At 37.4% G+C, this 27,614-nt stretch overlaps 1 protein-coding gene across 1 annotated transcript in view; it reads right to left on the bottom strand.

Annotated features, from left to right (window-relative positions):
• The window catches only part of ZBTB10 (zinc finger and BTB domain containing 10), a 59,911-nt gene extending 33,865 nt beyond the window's left edge, over nucleotides 1-26,046 (bottom strand). The window contains exons 1-2 of the mRNA XM_003340602.4: nucleotides 24,887-26,046; nucleotides 15,962-16,880 (exon numbers count right to left, since the gene is read on the bottom strand). Of these exons, the coding sequence (XP_003340650.2) occupies nucleotides 15,962-16,880; nucleotides 24,887-25,897 (1,930 nt within the window). The 5' untranslated portion in view covers nucleotides 25,898-26,046. The remainder of the gene's footprint in view (nucleotides 1-15,961; nucleotides 16,881-24,886) is intronic.
• Between the last annotated feature and the right edge of the window lie 1,568 nt (nucleotides 26,047-27,614).

Here is a 27,614-nt window from a genome sequence, read left to right as displayed (position 1 = left end):
TATATCTTAGGTTCAAACCTCATCTCTGTTCTGTTACTTACTACCAGTGTAATGTTGGACAAATCACTTAACCTCTCTCTGGGCCTAAATTTTCTAATCTGTCAAGTGATGAAGGAGCTATACTGGCCCTTTCCAGCTCAAGATCTATATTCTTATAATCAATTTTACCTGTCCAATCAGTTCAATGGTTTGACTAATTTAACAAGATTTTAAATTCTACAAATTGTATTTACTTTTGAGGTAAAATGCCTTATAGAAATGAACAATCTTACCCTTTAAACCAAATAAATGTACAGTTTCCAATATTTTTCACATGCCAATTATGGAACATTTTGTCCTAAAAATACTTTACAAGAAGGTATGGGGAAGTTTGTAAAAAATATAGATAGATAGATAGATAGATAGATAGATAGATAGATAGATAGATACTACGTTTTTATCTCACCACAATACTTTTTGAGGTTGGTTATTCTAGAATATGTTGATGCATCCATTAGAAGTCATGTAACAGGCAACCAATCATTCACTTAACAAAAATGAGTTTTGTTTGTGAGTGTGAGGAAATACTCAATGTCCCCAACAGATGGCAAATCTATATTACTTCTGTATATAATCAGCTTCTTTTGAAGACTATAAAGCTTGACCAAAGTTGGAGACAAGTAAGCAATTTTGTTTCAAAAAATAAAATAAATGATCCTAATTATTGTGATGACTATAAAAGAACATTAAACTAGAAGTACTAAGCCAGGGTCTGCTACTTGATGGTTGTGTGACTTGTTATGTTTTTGTTTTCTCTATATAAAATGGGAAGTGATAATCCCAACCCATACCAGGTTGGGGAAGAATTAAGGATATGGCATGCAAAAATTGATCTATAGCTACTATAATTTCAAATTATAGAGGAAAAATCTAACAATTCACCTAAAACTTGAAACTCCCTAATATTGACTTATGTAAAAACATTATAAAAAGCAGTAAAACTTAAAATAACTACCATTGTCAAATAGCTCTGTCTCAACTATCTGCCCATGATCACCAATGCTGTTAAGTACATTACAGAGCACTTCTGTAAGCCTGCTAACAAATCATTTCAGATTGAAATATGTTGATGCATCCATTAGAAGTCATGTAGCAGGCAAGCAATCATTCACTTAAAGCAGTTGCAAGTCCAAGTTTTGTTTCACTCCTGGTAGTTTAGAAACTCCTACTTGATATAATTGAAAGATAAAATAGCATTCAAAATGTTTCACAATATTTAAGGCAGACAATCTTCAAGTCATTGAGAAATTAAAAGAGGTAATACTTCTATTGAACATAGATTTAAAGCTGAAAGGGGCCTTTTGGGGTCCTTAAGTCTAACTCTCATTTTAAAGAAGAAGAAATGAAAGCTCATTAAATATCTGAACCAGGTTTCAAGTCCTGGTCATCTAGAATGTAATCCTGGTTTGTATTCTATACACTAGGGAAGGATGTCAGCGCCATGAACAAAAAAGGATATCTGAAAAGAATATTTCTAAGTTATTAATTTCATCACTTGCCAAAAAAAAAAAAAAGCCTTTCTTGATCTTCCCTATTCCCCCACTGTTAGTGCACCTCCAAATTGCCTGACTGCTTAAAAGGAAAGTTTATATCTCTAAATACTCCCTTCAATAAGGAAAGAGCAGATCAACAAACTGGGAATTCAACTAAAAAAAAATCTAGCACCCATCCCCACCAAAAAGTGAAAAAACTAAAACAAATCCTGAAAAATAAAAGGATTAAAAAATAAATAAAATAGGTAAGCCACTAGCTAATAACTTGATTAAAAACAAAATTTTCAGTATTAAAAATTAAAAACCAAAAGCCAAGTTCACAACCAATAAAGAATTGAAAGAAATTACTTGAAACCATTTCATCTAATTGTAAGCCAATAAAACTGAAGATCTAAATGGGTTAATATTTACAAAGTATAAATTGTCCAGAATAAAAGTATAGGAAATAGAGGTCTCAAATAGCTATATTTCAGAAAAAGAAATTGAACAAGTCATTAATGAATTCAAAACCAAACCAAACAAAAAGACACACAAGGATTAGAAAGAGAACAATTTTATCCAATAGTATATAAACTGAAAAAAAGAAAAAATAAAGGAATCTTACCCAAATCTCTATAATATATAGTCCTGATACCTACATATCAGAGAGAGGAAAACCACAGACCAAAGAATATCCCTGATGAATATTTAGGCCAAAATTTCAAGGAGACCATAACAAACACTATCACAAAGATGTGACCAGACTAGATTTATATACCATACAGTAATGCAGGTTGGTTCAATGTTAAGAAAATTATAAGGGGGCAGCTGGGTGACTCAGTGGATTAAGAGCCAGGCCTAGAGATGGGAGGTCCTAGGTTCAAATCTGGCCTCAGCCACTTCCTAGCTGTGTGACCCTGGGCAAGTCACTTGACCCCCATTGCCTAGCCCTTACCACTCTTCTGCCTTGGAGCCAATACACAGTTATTGATTCTAAGGTGGAAGATAAATGTTTTAAAAACATATTTCTATATTATGTGTTGCAAAAAAAAAGGCAAGAAAAATTAATCAAAAAAGGATGCTTTGATCTACACTTAGAGTTCATCAGTTTCTCTCTGGAGGTAGAAAGTATATTTTTCATCAGGAGTTCTTTGACATTGCCTTGGATCATGGCATACAATGCAGATTAAACTTTAAAGTGTGTCTTGAACATTTTTGCATTTAAAAATAGATTAGAGGGGGCAGCTGGGTGGCTCAGTGGATTGAGAGTCAGGCCTAGAGACAGGAGGTCCTGGGTTCAAATCTGACCTCAGACACTTTCCAGCTGTGTGATCCTGGGCAAGTCACTTGACCCCAACTGCCTAGCCCTTACCACATTTCTGCCTTGAAACCAATACGTAGTATTGATTCCAAGACGGAAGGTAAGAGTTTTTAAAAAATTATAAACTTAAATTATTGTACCATCCACTCTAGTTAAAAAAAAAAACACCAGAAAACAAGAAAAAAAGAGAAAAATACTTTTTTTTAGAGATGATATGCATAGTTTACTTAGACCACAAGAGCACCAACTAGAAAAGTTCAAGTTGAAGGTAAGATAAATTCACATAAATCATGAACATTTTATAACCAAAAAAATCTAGCAGGAAGATCTAGAAATTCTCTTTAAAATAAATGTAAAATATTCAGTAGTCTACTTGCCCATACTCATTAGGAACTATATGAACACAATTACAAAGCACTCCTTATCAAATAAAAACCTAAATAGTATATTAATTGTTCAGGGATGTTCATATCCAATATTAATAAAATGACACTATCTAAATTAATTTACTTACTCAGTGCCATACTAAACTATCAAAGAACTACTTTATAGAGCTAGAAAATAATAAAATCCATAGAAAGCACAAAAGATCAATCTCAAGGGAAAATAATGAAAAAACAAAAAGAGGGAAGGGAGGACCCGGTAAAGTACCAGGTCTCATAACATTCTACAAAGTAGCAATTATCAAAACAATTTGGTACTAGGTAAGAAATAAGAGGTTCAATGAAACAGATTAGGTACACAACATACAGAAGCACACTTAACTATACAGCCTAATGTTTGATTAGGCTGTATAGATCCTATACTCCAAAGATCCTAGCTCCAAAGGCAAGAACTTACTATTCAACAAACTGTTGGGAAAAACTAGAAAGCAGTTTGGCAGAAGGAAGGTAAAGATCTCAGATTATAAAATATCTATATGATTTGGAAATAAAGAGTATCATCACAAACAAATTAGAGAAGCCTAGAAAGAGGTCATGACCAAAACAAGTAGTTGTTTCACAGGAGTTAAGTAATACACTTTTGATTAAATAAAATTCCAAAGTTTCTGAATAAGCAAAACCAAGTCAGTCAAAATAGAAGGAAATTAGAAGTAAAATTTTGTATTAAGTTTCTCTGGTAGTTTTCATTTCTAAGATATTTATAAGTAACACACACGCATATATACATATATATGTCATTCCACATTTTTGTTTATATATATGTATATAAACAAAAATGTGGCACAATTGAAAATAGCGATATTCCTTGGACCTGCTATTTAAAGGCTTTCCTTTTCTCCTAACAAGAGTTAATAGTCTTTCCTAATGATTTAAAATTTCTTTATTTTGAGGGGAAGAAGGCAATGAGAAAGCCACCTTAGCTTAATGCAGTTCCCACGTTCCCTGCCAAGGGCAAAGAAAAATACAACCATAAACTTCTGATTTCAGCAGTCCAAGAATCAAAATGTGCCTTGAAGAGTGGAAGAACATTTAATTTTCCTATTAAAATATAAACACCCTTGAGGTTTTCACCTTGGCACACAAGTGTATTACTAGAAACACAAGGAGTGATACAAAAGAGAAAAAGGAGTAAAGGACCCCCTAACAACAAAATTGGAATCCCAAACATTTAAGTTTATTTCAATTTTGCCTGGGTTCTAGCCTCCACATAGGCTACGCCATTAAAAAATTATTAAATGTGGACCCCCTACAAAATACCATTCCCTCACTAGTCTCCAGTTATTTCCATTCAAAATTTAGGGGAGGGTCAACTCAAAATTTATTTGCTATACACTGCTCTTTCATATTTGTACTGCCTTACACAGGAAAACATGCTGCTACCACCAGCTGCCCACGCAAAAACACAACCATTATTACAGTGTTATTCATACCATGTAGTTTTTCAAAATGTCAAATTTTTATGTTGGGATGAATTATACTAGATGAGAACAATGATTAGAGTAGTAATGGGGTGCTGCTTTTAGTTGACTGTAAAATGACTCCAAAATCAGGTAACTGTACCAACCACTTTAGGAATTTAGGAAAAGGGTTTCAAACAGCTGTGTACGAAGGATCAGAGCCACAGCAGGAGACCAGAATGGTGTCTTATGAATTTTCATCTCTTTAGGCTATTAACAAGGATGCTTTATCTCTAAAGACACACATACACAGCTAAGTGAAACCAAAATTCTGCAATGCTTAAGGAGATATAGTAAGCATTATTTCATTATCTTCCACATCAGGGTGGATTTTTAAATGAATTGTATAAATTACTACTTTGTTTACATTGTATTTTAAATGCTTTAGAAAATAGCCATGTGCACTGAAAACACATAGCTCAGAAGTACATAGAAATATGGATTCTAACTATTTATGTTTGCCTATATATTTATACCCAACTTTGTTGGGACACAAAAAGCTATCTTTTAAAACTCAGCTTTTTTTCCTGATGATACTATACGACTTAGTCATAGAACACAATCTTTGACGATTCAAAACTGCAAGGAGACAGAGGGATATGGAGAAATGCTTTGAGTATAATGGAGGAAGAGTAGATAATCCCAGAAAGTAGGAGGGTGAGATGGATTTCCCCCTTCAGTCTTCTTCAAATATGTCTCTCCACTAACCCTGCCTTTACTCCCCTCTAATAACTGATTTAATAGGTGAACCTTTTCCCTTGGGGAAAGAGAGAAATCAGCTCTCTCCCCCTTCAATAAGGCAAGGAAGTCAATTTAAGATAACTGACATCTTTATTCTAACAAATGGTGGTTAGGGGTAAGACAAGCAAGATGCCTGCAGGTTGGAATTTATAGGAAAGAGGGTAAGGAAAGTCCCTGTCTGTCTAAAAATATTTTTCTCCCTTCCCCCAAAGTTGAGAGACCCAGGCTTCTCAGCATGGTCTCTAAGAGGCTCAGGGTTTGGTGACCCCTGGTCTTATCACAGCAGAGCCAGGGTGTCACAGGAGCTGTGTGAGATCTTCTGATGCTGTTCTTATACTTCTCAGGGTCTGCCACAATGCTGGGGGGGGGGGGGGGGGGGGGGGCGCGCGGGACAGTGCAGAATGGTGGTTAGGATCAATGAGAGATTTTGTATGGCTTAGGAGAGAAATCTCTGATCAGCCGGTCACCCTTGGCTTTTTCAAGACAGAGAGATCAACTGTTTCCTCCTGGAATCTCCTCTTCTTCAGGATTCCAAGCCCTTCTCCTCATACCCCCCCCCCCCCCCAATTGAAACCTTTGCAGTCTTCCAGGCTGTGTCCTTCAAAGTCTCTGGATCATTCCTCTATCACAATGTGTAAATGGGCTGACAAATTACCATCAATGTTTAGCAGGCAGAAATAGTAAGGGTCATTCATACAAGAAATCTTATCAGTCCTAGGTTCAAATCTGGCCTCAGACATTTCCCAGCTGTGTGACCCTGGGCAAGTCACTTGACCCCCATTGCCTAGCCCTTACCACTCTTCTGCCTTGGAGCCAATACACAGTATTGACTCCAAGACAGAAGATAAGGGTTTAAAAAAAAAAGAAAGAAAAATATTATCAGAAAGTTGGTTACATTCAGAAAAACAGCAAGAGAACAGATGGTTTAAGTCCTGCATTGAATGTAAAATACAGAGCAGGCTATTTAAGGTAGATGATTAGGGCACAACAAGAACAGGGTGTGGGAATGGCTATAATTGTAGGGAGGACCCACAAGTCAATTAGACTTAATAGAGATTGGTAACTATCCAACTGCTTTTTAAGTAAATAACTTTCTTTTTTGCAAATTTCTTTATCTGACAGCTTTTAGATCAGCTGTAACATTTTGATAGGAATTTCAAGTTATTGGTAGGATCAATATCCTGAGAGCACTGGAGTAATTTCATATTCCCAAAATTGTCTTCTGACTACCCTTCCTGGCTACCCTTATCCCAAGAGTTTTCTTCCACTATTAGACTTTAAACTTGGGTGGCTTTTGTTTTTGCACAGCTATTTCTTAGAATAGCATCTGGCACATAGTAAGCACTTAAATGCCTTTTTCATTCATTCATACAAAAGGACTCTTTTTGTAAGATACACTAAAACACATCCATTAAAAAAAATTCTACTAATTGCATTTAGCCCAAATAAGGAGGAGTACAAAGCCTCCTCAGTGAAATAATTAACATTTAGGTAAAGTTTACAAAATTTACAAAAGCTAAGTATTGCTGGTATGCTTATTTTAGTGATGTGGAAAAAAGATCAGTCAGCGTCTAATAAGAAGTGGAATTTGAACCCAGATCTTAACTACAAATCTAATGCTTATTCTACAATTACATTGTTTGGCCTACACAGCCTACAAACAGTACTGAGGCAGTCTGTTTCAAGATGTGATTGAGGACTCCAAGCTTCTTCTAGAGCCTCCAGCTTGTACATTTTCTCCTTCCCCCATTTTGTGTAGTTTATATATTCAATGAGTCAACAAGTATTTATTAAATACTATGTGCCAATTAGACATGCTAATAAGCATTGAGGATACTAACAGAAATAAAAATAAAACATTCCCATCCTGGAACAATAGGTACAAAAATAGGTATGGATGCAAAGTCATCCTTAAAAAAAGGCAAGGCCCCAAGGGCAGCCGCAAGGTAACATAGTGGTTAGAGAACCAGGTCTGGAGTTGGGAGGACCTGGGTTCAAATTTGACCTCTTGTGTGACCTTGGGCATGTCACTCAACCAAGACTGCCAAACTCTTGCCATTGTTCTTAGAACTCAACTCTAAGACAGAAAGGGGAGGGGGAGGAGCAATGGCCCCAGCACCTATGCCAGCATCAGAATACCCAAACTGTAATTTCAAGCTGCCTGTGAGCCCTCCTACATAGCTACAGAAAGAGCACTGCATGAGAGAAATGGCAAGCAGTGTAACTGGCAGCTAGGTAGCTCAGTCTATACATCTTTGGACTTGGGGAGTTAGAAGACCTGAATTTAAATCTTGCCTGAGATGCTGGTTGTGTGACTTAAAACTTCATCTCTGCTTCCTCATCTGTAAAATGAAGGAACAGCATCTACCTCTCAGGACTGTTAAAAAGGATCACAATAGATTGTGTAAAACACTTTGCAAATCTTAAAGCACTATATAAATTCTAGCTTGTATTTATTATTGTTGCTAGACTGTAGAGTGCTGAAGGGAAGTAATATATAAGAATGGAAGAGAAAGGGCAAATTGAAAACTTCAAATGCCAAACACAGGAATTTATATTTGAATTTAAAAGTAGTAAAAGGGAAGTTTGTTGGTCAGGTCTTTGCTTGGAAACAATACTGAGGATTAAAATGGAGTGGGAAAAGACCTGAGGCAAGGAGACTAGGTAGGGGATTACTGCAATAGTAGAAGCAAAGATTACACAAAAATTGAGAATACAAATTAAAATTTGTCAAGGCCATTATTAGTGACTTCTTCCATCAAAGTATGGTCACAAGTAAGTAATGCTGAGTTCCAAAAGGCTACTGAGCTACACAAAGCAAATGCTCTGGAAAATTTGACAAGTCCAAGCTGTAAAGTTTTTGAAGATGGGTTCAGCAATAACACTACCAAGTGACACATTCTGGGCCTCAGAAACTCAAGGATACCTTCAAAAATTTCCAAAAAACTAGCACTGATAAAGCTAATGGCTTAAATTGAATGTGGCAAAGGAAGAAATTAAGTGGAGCTAAGGGAGAAGGACTAAAAATAGGAAACAGAGAGTACTATGCTTAAAAGATGTGTGTACACATCTGTGACCTGTTATGAGGATAAGTTGACATTATGATCCAAAACCATGTTTAAAAAATCTTTTAATACAGTATTTATTGTTATTGAGTTGTTTTAGTCAAATCCAACTCTACGTGACTCCACTTGAGGTTTTCCTGGCAAAGATATGAAGTGGTTTACCATTTCCTTCTCTAGCTCTTTTTACAGATGAGTAACTGAGGCAAACAGGGTTAAGTGACTTGCCCAGGGTCACATAGTTAAGTGTCTGAAACCAGATTTGAACTCAGGAAGATGTCTTTCTGATTCTGAGCCCAGAGCTCTATCTACTGGGCCACCTAACTGCCCCAATGCTGTATTACTTTAATCATGTTTATACCCTATTATTAGAGAATCTTTTAAGACTTATGGTAGTATCTGTTCAACGGATATAAGATTAAATTTAACAAATATTTAAAAAGCATTTACTGAATTATGTGAAAGTCTCTGGGGAAACAAGGACAAAGAGAAACAGTACCTGCCCTGGAGAAGCTTACATTCTACTGAAAAGTTATAGCATGTACCTAACAAATAAATACAAAGTAATTTCAGCTCCATGAAACTTTTTGGGCAAAAGGAAAGTCAAGAAATGAAATGTTTATGTACAGGTAAAGTAGTGAGAGAATGGGTATGAAGGCCAGTACCAAAACAGCTAAACTGTGAAGTGCTTTAAATGCTGGAGGAGGATTTCCTATTTCTCCAAAGAAAACAGGGAATCAAAAAATGGAATGGGAATAGAGATTGTAATATGGCTGGCTCTGTGTTTTAGGAAGGTTAGTTTGGAGAGAGAAGAACCTATAGAAAAGGAAACCACCTAGATTACTTAATAATCCAAGCTAAAAAGTATGGGAACCTAAACTATAATAAAGGATGAGGGAATGGAAAGAAAGGTTTAGTTGTGAGATACTACAGGAAGGTAATATCTAAACAACTTCACAACTATCGGAATAAATATGAAAATTGAGGGGAGAGTTAAGAAAGAGTCATGGATGACTATAAGAGATTGTGAACTTGGGTATGAATAGAAGGATCCCAGAACCATACTTAGTTAATAGTTAAGTTCAATGCTATATGCTAAATTTGACTACTAATTCTAACCAAAGCTTTGTGGTGAACTCTTATCAAGCAATAAGTGGGAAGAAATCAAGGAAGGGAAAATTTAGCCAGTATTGATAAATTTATGAATATTTTAAAAGCAACACACATTACAAAAAGCAAGAAAAAGCAAAATGATGCTGCAAAAAAAACTGTGTTCCTGCTTTCTAAAATACTTACTTTCTAAAATTTCTAAAACTTTCTAAAATAAAGTTGTTGATGTTTGTTTTAAATTATTTACTTAATGGATGGTCAAACATTAGTTGAATGGGGTGGGGACAACAAAAATTAAATTACCTACAATGACCTAGGCACTGTGTTGCTACTAAGTGTTTTACACATACTATCTTATTTGACCTTCATAACAACCCTTCTGAAGTAAGTACTATTATTATCTCTATTATTTTACAGTTGAGGAAACTGAGTTAGAGGTTAAGTGACTTGCCCAAGGTCATGAACCTAAAAACTGAAGTTGAACTGAGTCTTTCTAACTATAGGCCCAGAGCTTGATCCACTAAACTACCTAGCTCACATTTTATGAAATGAAAGTCTTTGCTCTTAAGTAACTTAAAATTTATCAAGTAAAGTAGGGTGTACTTGTATTCTACCTCTTTAAAAAGTTAATTTTGAGGACCATCAGGAAAAGTTTCACATAGAAGGTGGCACTTAAGCTAAACTTTGCAGAAAATTAAGTATTCCTTTTGGCTAGGATGATTTTTTAAAAAAAGGAAAGTGTCAGTCAACAAATCTTTATTTAAAAAAACACCCACTATATGCCAAGCACTGTGGATAAAAAAAAAAGGCAAACACAATGGAATGAGTTATCTATAAGATAAATAGGAGGAAATAATCAACAGAAGGAAGGCACTAGTATTAAGAGGGGTTGGAAAATAAGATGGATTAGCTGGGGCTTAAAAGAAGCCAGAGAAGTCAGTAAGGCAGAGATGAGGAGGAGAGAAAGCCTTACAGGGTATGGTGGAGAGCCAAAGAAAATGCCTGTTGCATGCAGGATGGAGGGTCTAGTTCCAGGAACAATGAGGAGGCCCAGTGTTACTGAACTGAAGAAGTAAGAAGACTAAATGCATAGTCTACCCAAAGAATTATTCTACTACCCTCCTATATATAGGTGCTTACTTTACCTTACACAAACAAGTAAAAATAAAAGACTTCTAAAAAATTATGTCCAGGAGAGTATTACAAAATGATAGTGTTGAATATAATTGTGAGTTACTCCATCTTCCCATTTAATGGATGTGTATATACTTTAGAAAACTGTAAGAGATACAATTATGTTACTTATATTTCACTTAAAATAGTATTTGTGGAAATTTCTAGTTAAGTTTTACATTATTCCTTGATTGGGAATAAAATCATTGCCTTTCCTCTCTCCACAAAGGTGGGTAGGAGGAGACTATAAGAATAAATTTTTTAAAAATAGTAGACATAACTATTAGTATGAAGGTCAACAAAACACTTAGGGAGTGTTTATTCTATGCAAAACACTAAGGTCCCTCCTAGAGAAACCAAATGAAACAATTTCTTTCCTCAACAAGTATACCATGAGGTTGAGGTAGGCAGCAGTTGGCACTCACTCCACCCCACCCCCTCCAACACATCTAGTCCTAAAGGCTAGAAAGTTATAGGGTGGTTAAGCCTCTCCCAAATTACTCTAGGCTGGTTTCAGTCAGGAGCTCAGTGGATTCTGAGCCAGGTCTAGAAATAGGAGATTATAGGTTCAAATCTAACCTCAAGACACTTTCTAGCTGTGTGACCCTGAACAGAACAGCCTACCCTACTACTCTTTTTGAAACCAATAAGTAATTATCTATTCTATGGCAGAAGGTAAGGATTTTTAAATTTTAAATTAATATCATTTCCCAATTTTACTTTTCTTTTTTGCATTTCCCAATTTTATTTATTTTTGGCGGTTTTTTAAATGGTCAAGTGTCAGATTCTCTTCCTCTCTTCAGCCCCTCTTCCATTCATTGAGAAAGGCAGTATCATCCATTATACATGTGAAATCATACAAAAAATATGTCCATATTAGCCATGCTGGCAAGAAAAGAAAGTGAAAAAAATATAATTTGCACTCAAGAGTTCCTCAATTCTCTCTCTGAAGGTGGACAGCAGTTATCATGTGTAATTTGGAATTGTCTTGGTTCACTCACTGTATTGATCAGAGTAGTCAAATCTTTCACAGTTGATCATACTTAAAATATTTGCTCACTTCACAAAGGTCTTTCTAAAATCATCCTGCTCATCATTTCTTATAACACAATAGAATTCCATCACAACTACATACCACAATTCATTCAGTCACTCCCCAAATGGACATATCTTCAATTTCCAATTCTTTGCCATCACAAAAAGAACTGTTATAAAAAATTTTGTACAAATAGGTCTCTTTTCCTTTTTCTTTAATCTCTTTGACCTAGTAGTATTATTGCTGGGTGGAAAAAGTATGTCCAGCTTCTTGTCCCTTTGGGTATAGTTCCAAATTGTTTCCCAAAATGGTCGAACCAGTTCACAACTCCACTAATAGTGAATTAGTGTCCCTATTTTTCCACAACCCCTCCAATATTTTTCATTTTCTTTTCTGACATGCTAGTCAACATGATGGGTGTGGGACAGTGTACCTCTTAGGTTTAATCAATTTTTTATGACTATAGATGGCTTTAATTTCATTTTTACTTTTCAATAGCTATTTATACAAGAATATGGCTTAAACTAATTAACTTCTTTATAAACAAAAAAATCTATTTCTAAAATTTTTAAATCATAAAATTTCCTTTCATGAACCCAAAAGTAATGTATAAGCTATAGAGGTAGCGCTTAATATCTAAAAAGATGTTCCGCTCTTCTTATGATGAACAATAAGCAATCTAGTAAAATAAAAATTTACACAGTTCACCAGAGAAAGTCCATACTTAATACATAGAATGGAATTCCAAATCCTCTGGTCTCTATATTAACTTACCTAGTAATTGTTCTCCCAACTATAAAGAAGTTTTTAACTATAAGACATTTTAGTAGAAATTACAAAGATTCCAGTTTTTTTAATAGAAACACACCAAACCTTTTCTGTCTTTAATTAATGCTTACAGAATCACAGAACATTAGTGCTAGAAGTGACCAGAAAGATTTAATTCTCATTTTTCTTTCTGGTTAGTATTTTTGTACTATAATGCCTATAGATTTAAAAATCAAACTATCTACCAGAAGTCTAATGCTCCTAAAAGAAAAGAGTCTCACTTGGATGCTACATGGTGGTCAGACCATGTCTAGAATGCTATATTCAGTTCTGGACACCACATCCTAAGGATACTGACAGCAGCATGGTGAAATGAAAAGAATCCTAAAACTGCCTAAAAACCTGGCTTTTTACCTTGTTCTGGACTTTGTGGCCTGTTTATCTTTATCTGAAAATGAGGGACTGGGAATTGAATTAGTTTTGCACACCAATCACATTTTACAGGTGAGGAAACAAAAAATGATTTCCCCAAAATCACATAGAAAGTAACAGTCTGTATTTTAACCTAAGTTCTTTTCCTTCAAACTCATTACTCTTTTCAGGTAGAGAGAACTTGAAGTCCCTTTATTGAGCTCAAAATCTACAATACTATGAACCTGGAGGACTTTCAGAGAGATAGCTATTATAGTCTGAAAAACACATTGCTAGGAAAGGGATGAGGTAGTATAAGGGAATGAAAATAAATGTAATCCCAGCTATAGCAAGGAGAAAATCCCACTTTACTTATGTAATTAGAACTACAGGAATTAATGCTTTCATCTGTTTGGCTCAGAAAAAAAAATGAAAGGATAGCAGTCTAAATAAATCGAGAGAAATTACTTAGAAAGATAAATCATTTGCTTGTTGCTTCAGAAGGCACTGGACAAAGAGGAAAGGAGAAATTCAAAACCCAACTTTCTGTCCTAAATAAGTATCTCACCCACTAAGACTCAGTTTATGATCCCATGCTACTAAGTAGATGCTGGTGTAAATATTCAGAGCTGAATAGCTATCTAACAAGATACTGAAGAAGGAATTGCTGCAGTATCACTCTCCCTTCTTGCCACCTAAAACTAGGAGTCTAGTATTTAGAACCACTGTTAAGTTGTATGAAAAAACAGCTGATACCCTAAATGAACTATGCCAAACTATTGTCAAGACATCAATTTGTAATTCAAGTTAATCCTCTTTTGAATAAAGTAGACTAAATTTTTATACTAAGCCAAGAAAAAATAAAGCACGTATAAGGTTTAATTCATTAATTTAACAAGCAGGTATTTATTAAGCACCTACTAATTCACTGTGCTTTAGGTAAGGAAGGAGACAAAGACAAAATCAAAGTCTAAAAAACACTACAACTTCAAGAAAGTTAAACTTTTAAGCCATTTAACAGAAAGCCAGTAATAACAAAAATTAAAATCACTGTTATCTTTTTAACCCTGCACTTTATATGAACCTCACAAAATTCAGGAAATAGTTAACTCCTGTTGCTATTCCTACTTCACAGACTTAGAGGGGTTAAGTGTCTTGCCTATGTCCACATAGCTTTTAAATATCAGAATCATCTCTCTCTGATTTCAGGTCCAATTTTTGTAAAGCTAACAACCCCTTTTGCCTAGCACAGAGCAGGTGATATCAAAAGTTTATTGCCTCACCATTCCAGCCACTAACCTTTCTGCCTTTCTATATATACATCCTGTAGAGCACATCCCTCCTGTCTATTGGTACAGTCCTAATTTTCAAGACCTACTTTGAGATACTCTATATTAACAATTAGGCTGGTAGAAAGGTCAATTTCTTTTTAAAAAGAAACAAAACCTATCTATGGGATTTTACTTATCTCTAAGCAGTGTCTTTAAAAATAAAACCTTTACACCTTCTGCCTTTGAATGGATGGATATTGATTCTAAGGCATAAGAATGGTAAGAGCTAGGCAATTGGGGTTAAGTGACTTGCCCAGGGGCAAACGCAGCCAGGAAGTGTCTGACTCTAGATTTGAACCCAGGTCGTCTGGACTCAAAATTGGGCATTCTATCCACTAAGCCACCTAGGTGACCCCCTACATGGTATCTTAAAAGGCTTTTAAAAATTAGTTCTTACCCTCAACAAAACAGAAAGCTGTAGAATATAAAGTATGTTATATACAATCAAAGTACATTTCTATTAAAAAAAACAACAACAAACTACTACCATCAGATGAACCAGTTCACCAAAAAAAAAAAAAACAAACACAAAAAACCTGTCCCTTTGAGAACTAAAGAGGGCTTCTTTACTAACAGAAAGATAGCACTAGCATGGTCACTGCAGCTAAGTTAATGTGGTTGCCAAGGGCTACCAGATTTTTTCAAGTATATCACACATTCAGCAAGTCACAATTCTGAGGCAAAATGAGCATTAAATCATATCTGACGGTGGTGGACAAGTCTGAGGCATAGATAGGAAACCTCAAAGCCACTGGGCTGCTTCTTCAAATAAACCGGAATTAGGAACAGATAGTATTGCAAAGGAAATTCATCATACTAAAATCTTTCTATAAAAAGGCTTTGCTCTTGCCTCACTTCACCTTATCGCCCTCTGTTTAGTGAGACAGAAGCATTGAGTTTAAAACTACAACCCTGTGTAGGTCTATCATCTATACCATAAGTTACCAAATTTCTGAAGTGGCCACAATTCTTTAAACATAAAATAATTTCAATAGGAAAAGTGCAATTATAAATAAATATTTGTTGTTAAAATAGGCATTTAACATTGACATCTGGGGTTAGCTAGGTAGATCAATGGATAGAGTCAGGGTTAGAAATGGGAGGTACTGGGCTCAAATCTGTCCTTGGACACTTCCTAGCTGTGTGACCTCAGGCAAGTCATTTAACCTTCACTGACTAGCCCTTCTTGTTCTTCTGCCTAGGAACCAATACAAAGTATTAATTCTAAGACAGAAAGAAGATAAGGGTTTAGAAAACAACAACAACAAACCATTGACATCTGATTTCACTGGATCTATAAATTGGAATTAACTAAGGGAAATTCAAGACTCAACTACCTTTCTTCTCCCACACACTCATCTGAGTTTAAAAGTTAGCACAGTGCAAACAGCAAGAAAAATGTTTTTGACATATTTTTAAAAATACATTTAAATTGATTAATCACATCAATTCATTTACAGATGCATTTGTAACATTATTCTAATACCTAATTCAATTTCATTAATATATAAGACATAAGCAGTATATTTTTCAACAGAAAGCAAAAGAAAACTAAAACACTTCCAAAATTCAAAATTCCAAAGAATTAAATAGTTACCTGGCTCTTCCTTAATAAACTGCAAATCCTCTTCTTGGTAAGAAGCAGATGTCTGCATCACTGAGCAATCTTCTAAGTTCTCTTCATTATTAGGTGGTATATTATAAATAAATCTTTTTGTAGTTTGGTTTTTTCTTCTTGCTTTGCCAGTTTCTTGCATTCCCTGTGAACCCATATCATTCCAAACAAACACTTTTGAATGACCTTGGGATTCGCTTTCAGCAGTTTCAGGCGAACTATCCTGGACCCAACTACAGTCATTCATTTGGTAGTTTTCTATTTGGCCCTCATCAATACTGCAACCATCATTTTCACTTTTTATACTACTTGCCAAATTTGTAAGATTTCTAGTTGCCCAAAATCTGGCAACCTTCTGATCCCTTGATGAAGGCAAACCATCTCTACTAATAGATCTCCGGTTATAGTCCACAACTACAGACTCTGGAGCTTCTGACTTTATGCTTATATTTAAGGCATCTTTAATAAAATTGCGGCAAGTTTGAACAACTTCAGTCATCTGAAGGTAGCTGGCCACTGACATTACTTCAATGGCATTTTGGCTATTAAGCGACAGACTACCAGAATATAAGAAGTCCAAGATGACAGAAAAACCTTGAACTGCAGCAACATCTAAATGGGTAACAGTGGTTTGGTTATGGTTTTCTTTGTTTGGAAGATTTTCTTTGTTTGTAAAGCAATATAGAGTCTTGAAATAACGGCTGCCTGCAACCAGGATGTTCTTGTGAGCTCTGAAAACGCGTCCGCTCACCACAATGTCGACATCACAAAGAATGCCTTTCTTCCTCTGATTATTTAGTTCTTGAAGAAGTTGATAACAGTAAGAGTTCTCATTTGGCCGACTGTTATAATCACAGTATCCCTCTTCATTAGTTGATTCTGATGGTACTCCTTCTGATTCCTATAATTAGATAGAAAAACAAATGTGAATTTGAAATCAATTTCCTTTAGTTCTAATGCTACCTTGAATAAAATTAATAATTTGCAATAATTAATAATAATATTGTTAAGAAAACAATAATTAAACAAACCAATTTGTTCATATGAACCACTTTGTTTTGGGCGTTTCTCACAAAGATGGGAGTGAGGAAGACATGGGGAAAGGAAAAGAAATTCTCTCCCTAAGGAAAAACAAAAACAAAACAGGATTCCAGTATCTGATAGCCCTTAATATGGGACAAATTTCAGGAAAAACCAAAAAGGAAGTATCCAGCTTCTGAATCTATTTGAACAGATATAGGAGGGCATTAAGGAACTCAAATTCATGGTTCTAAATCCTTTCACCATTTACAAAGATTATGAGCCAGCTGTTCAAAAGTATTCTTTTTGTTTTTTTCCATCAACACCTTGTCCCCTCAACTTTCTTTCCTCAAGACAATTTTATAAATAACATTAACCATGTTCATATGTAGAAACTAAGGTATCAGCTAAAAATCTAACCCAGGACTTTTTCTACTACACCAACTTGACAAAATTGAATTCCTTAAATTCAGAATGTATATTTCCCCCTATTTGTAAAGCTCTTTAACCTGGGTCTAAGATTTAAACTTTTATTTCTGGATGAAAAGCCAGCACAAGTAATGTGTATTCTTTTGAAAATTCTTGAGTTCTAATTATTAGATTGATTTATGTGTATATTTTTAAAGGTACCTTTTCCTGCCTATATTAATCTTACAATCCTCTTTGTTATTCTCCCCTTAAAAGGCATACTGTCAAAGTAGAAAGAAAGAGTACTGGAATCAGGAGAGAAGTAAGTTCAAAATGATCAAATCACAGCCTGAATCTCAGTTTTTTCATTTAAGAAATGTTTGGGAATAATATCTGTAGTTATTTGCTTCACAGGGGAAATAACAGTGAGATCATATGTGAAGCACTTTTACAACTTCAAAAACTACTAAATAATAAGATTGTAGGTGTCCTTAAATATCTAAAATTGATAGGTCTTAGCTTCAGTTAAAGCTTATACATAGTTTTTTGTAAAACTGACACTAAGTACAAGAATGAATAATCTTTTGCAAGAATTAAGTATATTGTTAACTGGAAAGATGAAAATGCTGATCTCATTTTAAACTAGGAAAGTATTTTCTCTTAAGCAATATTTTTTAAACGTTTACTATGAGGGGGAGGAAGGCAGTGTGTCACCAATCCATAAAAGCTGGCCTTGGAATTAGAGTCAGATCCAAGTCTAGCCCATGTTACTAGTTGAGTGACCAAAGGCACCAGTCACTGTACATTTCAGCACCTCTAGCTAGTGTCAAATACATCAAGTTAGAGATGAGTGGTTAACATGCAGAGTTGGAAAGAGCTCTCAATCACCCAATGAGTTGCTTTTATACCAAGATCTGGGGAAAACAACAACAAAGAAACAGGAGGAGGAACAAAATTTATTCTATACTCTACATATTATAAAGATAAAAATTAATTGGGGCCATTCACACCTGAAAAATTGTGCATATCAAATACATATCCAAACCAGAATGTTCCTGAAGTAAATTAAAATTATTTTCTTATTGTTTGGATTATTTAGTTATCAGTTTTAAAGAAGTTTTCTATGCTTTTGTGTTCAATACCTCCTACTCACGTTTAAATAGTAGCACTATGCCATATGTTTGTTATTAGCAGCTGTTAAACATGCCCTTCAATTGAAGCTTGACAAGTCAAGATGTGTACTCTTGTGGACAAAAACTGGAAATGCTTTTCCTTAAAAATCACATGTTCCCAAAGAGAAATTTGATTTCATTTAAAGACAAGAATAGGAATTACATAGCACCATAAAAAAGTGACAATATCATTACTTAATAAAAAGTACAATATTTTAATGAGATCTTTAAAAATCAGAAAACAGATCAATAAAATTTAAAAGATCAAATAACCTTTATATTTGGTTTTCTTAAAATTTATTTTAGTGGGCAAGTCCCAGAGTACGAGGATTTTTCTTTGGCCAAGGGTTATCAGTATGCGGAAGTGGAATGGTGAAAATAATTTTAAACAGAAAACTACCCATCATTTTGCTTTTTTAAATTACCAAAATATTAAAATTAGTTGAAGAACAATTTGAAGAATCAGATATAATAGTCCAGAACTTTATTGAGGCAGGTATTTTTAGAGTATTAGTTTATAGCTTCTGAGACAAGAATAGTCATGAAAAAGTAAGAATTGGAAAGAAGAGAAAACTAACCCTACTTTAACATCTATATATTTTTTACACGTGGTCATCTAGCCTCTGCCAAAAGACTGTCAATGCCAAATATAAGATTACTGAGGTTGAGAGATTAGGTGAGGTTATTTGCCAGCGGCCCTACAGAAACATATTGTGATATCCTTTCTCAAGCTTCAAGTACAATGAATGCTCTTTCCAATGCATTTTTTGATCATTTGGAATTTTTACAATGTTCCTCCCTATAATGAACTGAAAACAATCATAAACTTTTTCACTGAACTGGTTCTATTTCTCTCTCTTTTGAAATCAAGCATGATAGTACTCATTACTCTTGTGGCTTTTGTTTTTTAAAAGCACACAAAGTTCTGTGAATAGGTCAACCAACTAATTTAAAGATCCATTTACAGTAAGAAAATTGCATTAATTTTAGATACAGAAAAAAGCTCTTTAGGAGAGTCTAGGCTTGGAAAAGTGACTTTTTATTACCTCACCCAAATTAATCTAACATTTACTTAATTCTTTTTAATGCTGGGTCCAGTCCTGGCTTCTCTAATAACTAGCTAGTAATCACAAGGAACCACAATCTGAGTTGCTATATGGTAGAAAGAAAGAACACTGAATTTGGGAGTCACTTGATTCTGTGATCTTGGGCTTGTCACAACCTTTCTGTCTCAATTTTTTCATTTATAAAATAAGGATGTTGGACTAGTAAGACTATAAAATAAAGTACCTCCTAGTTCTAGATCCATTTCCTATCTATTACATGAATTTTACAATCAATTTTGGATGTGGAATTTAGTGGACAAATTACTTTGCCTTTCTCAGTAAAATGAGACAATACTTGCACACTATAACTCATAAAGTTGTGGAAAATAACTTTGTAAAAATATTAAAATACTATACAAATGGCAGGTGGTATCAATGACCTACCCCACAGGGTTGGTATAAGAATAAGTGAAAGATTTAAAGTACTTTGGAACTTAGAAGTGAGTTACAACAGAATGAATCAATGACTATAAAATCAACCATACACTTGTTTTACTGTTTGCCTTAAAAATTCATTTTAACTTTATCACGTGATCAAATAATTATTTACTACTGCTTTTGTGACTAGGAGATGAAAGAAGAAATCATGCTTTTTAGCTGATAGTCAAATTAATGAGTGATAAGCATCTAACATAGAGCTCTACAATTAACCTGTTTTAAAATATTTTAATAAAACTAAACCTGAATATATAAATGAAAGGGAAAAGTTAAAATATAGGAATTGTTATATAATCCTGAAGCAGCAATCTGAAGGGGAGAAGACACATAGCTTCCACAAGCACTTTTCCTAACCATTTCTTCCACTTCCACACAAAGAATAATGAATATGAATGAGTTAAGAGTTTGGAGAGGAAGAATAAGAAATGGCATGGCTTAATTTCCATTTGCCAGAATTTTTTGCCCCTCAGTGTAAACAGTAAGATATATATGTATGTATATCTTTCTAAATCCAAAGCTGTGTGCATTCTGTACTTAAGCCCAGAAGAGACATAAGCCTTAACACAAGTCACTTGGAAGCTAATCAGGTATATAACACAATTTCTCTGCAAAAAACAAATCCATAAAGTGGTTTTTGCTCCTCTAAATTAACTGTAAAACTAGAACTTCCCCACCAACCGATAGGCCCATATTCACCAAAATAATATCATTCCAACAGTTTACCCAAGTTATATCTAGCTAATGTGGCCAAAAGAGCAGAAAGATAAAAAATATTACAATCTGGTCTAAAATGAAAAATTTTAGGTTAGCTTTTTTGCTTCCTCCTACAAACCAAAGTGCACCCAAGTAGCAAACTTAATCTGAGTTTTTGTTTTACTTTCCTTACTCTTCCCACAAATTGTTTAGTGGCTGTAATGGCCAGGAAAATATTTAAATGGTAAGAGATATGATATATAAAAGGGAAAATGGTACAAATCTAACAAAATGGATAATGGAAACTAAATAATCAAAAATTAGTTTTATGACATTTTCTACCCCTCAAAAATCGTTTCAATCATTAGCAGTATTCCACAGTATTTTTTGCTATTAAGTTTGGGAAACATATCTAAGGCAAAAATTATATGTAGTTAAGAGACTAAGTGTCTATATCAAAACTATCAAGACTGCTTTAAGATCATAGAAAATGAGTTTAAGCAAACCTACCAGCACATTCTGATTTCTCACAACTACTAAAGAATTCATTTTGGCAAACCCATCTAATAGACATTATTCACACTTTCTAAAGAGGCTACATATTTCATCTGAGTTAAACAACTGTAAAGTTTTGGCATATTTTAAAAATCTCTTTATAGAATATGCCATAACCCAGATTGCTAAAAAGTATGTTAAGTACAACAAAAGACTTTTTTTAATCATTGACTTTTAGTTTTAGTAAAAACTTTTGGCTTTAAGTGAACAGTAACAATTAATGGATTTATGTAACACCCAATTTCCTAAAGCTAGTGGGAATATGTAAAATATAGCATATTACAGTATATTATGTAGTGTATCATTTACACTTAGAAAATTGAAGTCCAGAGAGGTCATGTAGCTTGCCCAAGGTCACAATGCTACTTAAAATGGTACCTTCCAATTAGAACTAGTCTGAGTCTTCCTTTCAACTACAAATGGTAGCTATGAAAGAATATTTTACACATACAAACTAATTTCTAATATTTTGATTCAAAAAATAAACTACAGAAATACCTTAATGTCATTTAGAAGCCAAGAGATAAGAAAACATCAAAAATAATCATGTCCCTACCACCTGTACCTTCCAATGCTTTACTGCTTTCAACTTAAAAGCATCAGAGACTTGGGCAGCTTTAATGCAAGGAAAGATTGCTACAATAAAAATTTACTTTAGTCTGAAGGGAATATATAAAAGAATGCTGAGCTAGAAAATGTTGGTAGTCAATCAAAGTGGCTTTTAAGCAAGCTTCATTTTTAACTATTTCTTCCTCTTGCTCTTTGGGTAAAGGTCTCTCTCATTTTGTTTCTAAATTGCTTATTTGAAGGAGTTTGTCCCCAAAGAAGGGCCAGATTTGTTTTACCTTCTTTGCTTCAACTGCCATTCAAGCCCTCATGTTGATATATTATCAAAAGATCTCAAGCAGAATGGTCAAGCACAAAGTCACTGCTAAAGATGGATAAGACAGGAAAAGACTCATTGGTCTGAGCTATCAATTAACTGCCTGAAAATATTAACTACAGATTTGGATCACTTCTCTAATAAACATAAAAGGGAACTGCCTTAATTTTCATTTTCAAAAATTTTCAAACCTGACAACCTTTAAAAAAAAGTACTAAAATGACTTATTTTCAAACACAATCACAAAATCCTTCAGAATATGTACAAATAAGAATTGATTTTGACCAGTATTAAAATACAACCACATGTGGGCAAACATAATACTAGGCTCAAGATAGAAATGCTCCTCTGAAGTTTAGAATAAGAAATGAAGCCAATTTAAACACCTGGAAATACCTGGGGTAACAAGAACAAACCTCCCACAACACCAGTTCCCATTCAGGGCTGCTTTATAAACAAGTAATTAGCAGCCCAATTTTGCAGTTAGCCCAAAATAATGGTGTGAAACCTGTCAGTAGTTTGTAATTTGTAACAGTAAAATATTATGAATTGACAGTCAAAACAACCTCTGGACATGAGTGAAATTTGTCCTGCAAAGGTAAAACATTCTTTGTTTTTTACATGGGAATAAAAGAGGAGGCACTAACCCCCAAAAAGGTACACACAGAGGAAGACAAAGGAGATATTGTACCTAAGAAAAATACAAAGGAGTATATATGATGACCCCAAATATAAAAGTATAGATCTTAAGGGTGGAAAAAGATCCATCTAGATTCAGGGTTTAATCCAAGGCTTCTTAACTTTTTCTTTGCTCATAAATGAATAAAATAAAATAGCATTACAAAGGAAATAGATTTCAAGTTGCCAAACTCTAGGTCAATAACTCCTGATTCACTCCAATCCCAATAATTTTGTAAATGAAGACAGTGACCCAGAGAAATATGGTGATTTGCTCAAGATTACAAAAGGTAGAGTGACCATGACAGAATTGAAACCCTGGTCCTCTGACTCCTAATTCAATTCTACATCCTATCAAGTTTAAGAATTACATTAATAACATTTTTCTTAAAATGGTATTTGCATAAAGCCTTTCATGATTTCCATTAATTTTCAAGTATTGGAGTAGGAATTAAGAGACTTAGTATCTGGTGTTAGTTCTCACATTACCAAGCCTGTGCTATCTTGGGCAAATCATTTGGGTTTAATCTCATTTGTAAAATGAAGAAACTGGAAAAGATGATCTATAATAAGGTCTCATAATAAAAAATCATGAATTGTGAGGTCTGGCTTATATTCAGAGGTACCTCTAGGCCAATTGATATTTATGTCATCACCATGTGCCACTGATAGGTTGATAAGGTTTACAAATGCTATTTCTTAGTCTAAATTTTAACTTCTGATGGATCCCTGGTGCTAGGTAGTTACCAATAAGAGCCTGACCAACTAAGGAGGTCTCTAAACAGGAATCATCACTTTAAACACTTCAATTCACTGCATTGACATCTGAATAATTACATCTGAGAGATGGCATCTGTATAATTGAGTGATGTTGTGACAACTGCCTCCAAAGATGAATTCTACCTAAGTGAAACATTCAAGTTATACCAAATCCCCAAACCGGCCTAGTTTCAAGCCGGAAAAAATCGAGATGACATGCCACAACTTCAAATTTCTATTTCTCTTTATTTCATTATGTTTGGTCCTGGGAATAACATGTGCAGCTCAACAGCCAGCCACCACAAACTGGTCTATTCATGACTTCTGTCACTTTGGCAAATAGTCAATTACTTTGGAAACAAAAACGTTAAAGTCAATGGCCTGATGTAAATAGTTGTAACTGCTCATATTATCATACCTCGAGGAAAAAAAGTATCTAATAAGCAATATTTCAAAAGCTATTATACCACAGCTTTAAGAAAAAGAACGTTGCCTAAGAGATAAGGCTGTAAACTAAATTTCTTTGAGCAAAGCAAGTAAATAAAAATCATTCGCAACTCAGAAATAAAGTATTTTCTCCCAAAGAACTTCTCCTATTCTACCATCTGTTGGAGAGTTCATATTATCCCGATATAAAGAGATTGCTGGAGGAGAATGTACTAAAAGCTGAAGCAAAAGATGTCATTCTTAAATCAGTTACCAGGCTTCGGGACTTGGCTCAGCACATACCAATCTTAATATTAAACATTAGTTAGAAACCATAAAGTCACGGGTATATTTTAAATGGATTGTCAGTACTGATAAACTTAAAAATGAAAAGAAACTGCAACCTTTTAAGTGAGAAACTACAACCTTTTATGTGCCTAAGGAAATCTAATCTCGATCCAATCAGATAAGAGACAGCAAAGCAATCTGCTTATTAGTCACAGAAGGTAAAACTGGTCTTTAACGCTAATTCTGCATAACAATTAGGATTGTCAGTCACCGACCCAAGATTTCAAAACCTATTCCCCACAGTTCTACGGATTCTTACCCTTCCCCCACCCCCGCCCCACAAAGGGGTCCCACTCAAAGCCTACACTTTCCCTACAGCCATAAAGACCTCTCCACCCAGGAATTGGAGTTCCCGAGGAGATAAGCCTTCCTCGAGGAAAAAGGTCCGGAAAAAGTAAGGAGAATAAGCGCTGTACTTTACCTGCGTGTTGGATTCGTGGAGTCTGTGTTCGGCGGAGAGATGGTGCCTGAGAAGTAGGGCTCTCTTGTAGTTACGAGTCCCCCTCGAAAGCTCATCGTGGCCCACTAGGGGCAAGTCCCCGCTTCCCCCATCCTCTGGAGTCTTTTGGCACCAGGAGCAGGACATGAGGCCAGTGTCCTGGCAATACTGCAGCCAGGAAAACTCCTTCAGCCAGGAGGTTTGGAAAGAACAGTGCAGTTTCTGCAGAAGGGACTTGGGCCGGGCCAGAGGGAAGTGCTGGACGCTCTCTCCTTCCCCGGCTCCCACGCTGCTGCCCTCCGCCTCATCCCCCCCATCGCCTCCTGACCGCCTGCTGCTGCTGCAGCTGCCGCCTTCCGCCCCGCTGCCGTCGCCCAGACTCGCCCCCTCCTCCTCGTCCTCGCTGCTGTCGCTCAGGGACGCCCCGTCCTGCACCAACTCTTTCCCCTCCAGCACATCCAGCTCGAGGTCTTCGTCCGCCGTCCCCCGCCCATTGAAGTGTCTCGGGGGCCACGTTGAGGCCTCCGCGCTGCCGCCGCTGCCATTGTTACTGAGACCCCCGCCACCGCCTCCACGGAAGGCCAGAGTCCGGCGGTTCCTCTCCGCGAACATGGGGCCCCCGGCGCCGCCGCCACCGCCCAGCGAGGCGGGGCCGCCCCCGTCCGCCGCGAGGAGCAGGTCCTTCCCTTCCTCAGCGACGGCGGCAGCGGCAGCGGCGGCAGGAGCAGGGGCGGCCACGGGGCCGGCAGCGGCGGCGGCGGCGGCGGCCTCCAGGTCTTCGGGTTCCAGGCCCTCCAGTTCCACTTCCTCGTCCGCCCCCCGCCCATTGAGCTGCTGTTGCTGCCGCGGCTGTTGCTGTGGCGGCCAGGCCGCGGCCTCCCCGCCGCCGCCGTTATTGTTCGTGGAGGAGTTGCCGCCGCCGCCGCCGCTGCTAGCGGTGACCAGCCCGCCTCCTCGGAACGCCAGCGTCCTGCGGTTCATCTCAGCGAACATGGCGCGCGCCGCCGCAGCCGCCCGGTGCCCCCGGCTCGCGCCCGGTCTCGAGCTCCGTCTCGCGCTCGCTCCGTGCCCCCGTCTCGCGCGCTCCCTTGCTTTGCTCCCCCCACTCCTACTCCTCTTCCTCCTCCTCCTCCTCCTCCTCCTCCCCCGCCCCCCTCCCACCCACCCACCCCCTACCCCCGCCCCTCACGCCCGGGTCTCGCGCTCCTCTTCTCTCCCCCCTCCCTTCCCTCCGGTCTCGCGCTCACGGTCCCTCTCACGCGTCTGGCGCTCGCCTGGCTTCTTCCTTGGGCCGTTCTCCTCCTCCGCCCCCCTCCGTGGCGATTTCGAAAAGCGCTTCGCGGGAAAGGTTAGGGGGCGGGGGGAGGTGGCGGAGGCAGCGGCGGCGGCGGCTGTGGTGGTGGAGAAGGCAGTCGGGGGTGCGTGGGGCCTTCAAAGTTGAGAGGCGGAGAGTAGGGGGACCCTCCCCTGTCCCCTTTCGAAGGGCAGCGAAAAAGAGTGAGCCTTCTCCCCGGGCGCACGAGTCCGGACCCCGCCGCCAGCCCCCGGAGCCGAGAGGACCCACGGCGCGCCGGGCGGCCGGCTTCCACCATATAAAAAACCGACAATGAACCCGGCGGAGCGTTTCCGTCCGACCAGGCCCTGGCGGAGGTCGAATGGCAAATGAACAACGGACTGTGCGCCCACAATGCACCGGGGTAGCAGTAACCGCTGGAGGGGGAGAGGGTGGGGGCCGGGCTGGGGAGGGGGGCTGGGCTTGGGGGTGGGGGGGCGCCTGGGGAACGGGAAAGGGGCTGGGCTGGGCCTATGGGGGGGAGCGGAAAGGAAGCCGGACCGGGAGGGGGGGTGGGGGCGGGGGTGGAGGAGGTGAGTAGGGCGTGGGAGGTGTCACCCTAGAAGGTGAGAGGATTATTGGGGGCTCGGAGGGAAGGGGGCCTGGTCTGTAGGAAGAGGAGAAAGGCCGGGCCGGGCCGGGCGAGGAACAGCTGGCGAGTGTCAGGTTATGGTTTGTTTCCTTCAGCCCACTCGCACCTCCTCGCCCCCGTCTCGCTCGCCCTCCTGCATGCATGCCCATTTCTCCTTTTCTTGTGCCCCGAGCTAACATCCCTTGGGCGAAGTATTTTGAAAATAATCTCCACTTTGAGAGCCCAGTTATCCTGCCTTTCACATTTGGTCACTAGTGGGTGGGAATACTCCGAGTAACTGAACTTATTTTCGTCCTTTCACAAAGGCTGTACAGGGAGATGCATTGGGATTGAGATGATTGCACCATGGACACCTCCTCCTCTGATGCATTGTGTCTGTGTGTGTGTCTGCGTGTGAGGGAGTGAGGGAGGCAGCACCCCGGGCCCTAGGCAATAATCATTTCACAGAAATGCACCGCCCCGAGTGTCTTATTGCTGTGATGAAATGGAAATTTAAATAAAAGGTCGAACACGTGCGTTCACTGGGAAGTATTGACATGGGTGTTACATCACCAGCAGCCAATCAGATAACTCCAGTTGTGTTTATACTTCTACAACCACCTTGTGAGTATTACAGTATGTCATAACGTTATAAATATTAGGCAGGGTTTTCCCCGGAGTGGGGAGGAGTCAGCTTATATGTGTGTGGCACAGAAGATTGTGCATTTAAGATAACAGTCTTCATTTAAAAAAAAAAGCCACTTGAATGGTTTCATTTTACATTTAAGTCACAAGTAATTAAAGGG

Source organism: Monodelphis domestica, chromosome 3, assembly GCF_027887165.1.
Source record: "Monodelphis domestica isolate mMonDom1 chromosome 3, mMonDom1.pri, whole genome shotgun sequence".
Classification (NCBI taxonomy): domain Eukaryota; kingdom Metazoa; phylum Chordata; class Mammalia; order Didelphimorphia; family Didelphidae; genus Monodelphis; species Monodelphis domestica.
Note: the sequence above shows the minus strand (reverse complement) of the source record. Positions and strands in the feature narration are given on the sequence as shown.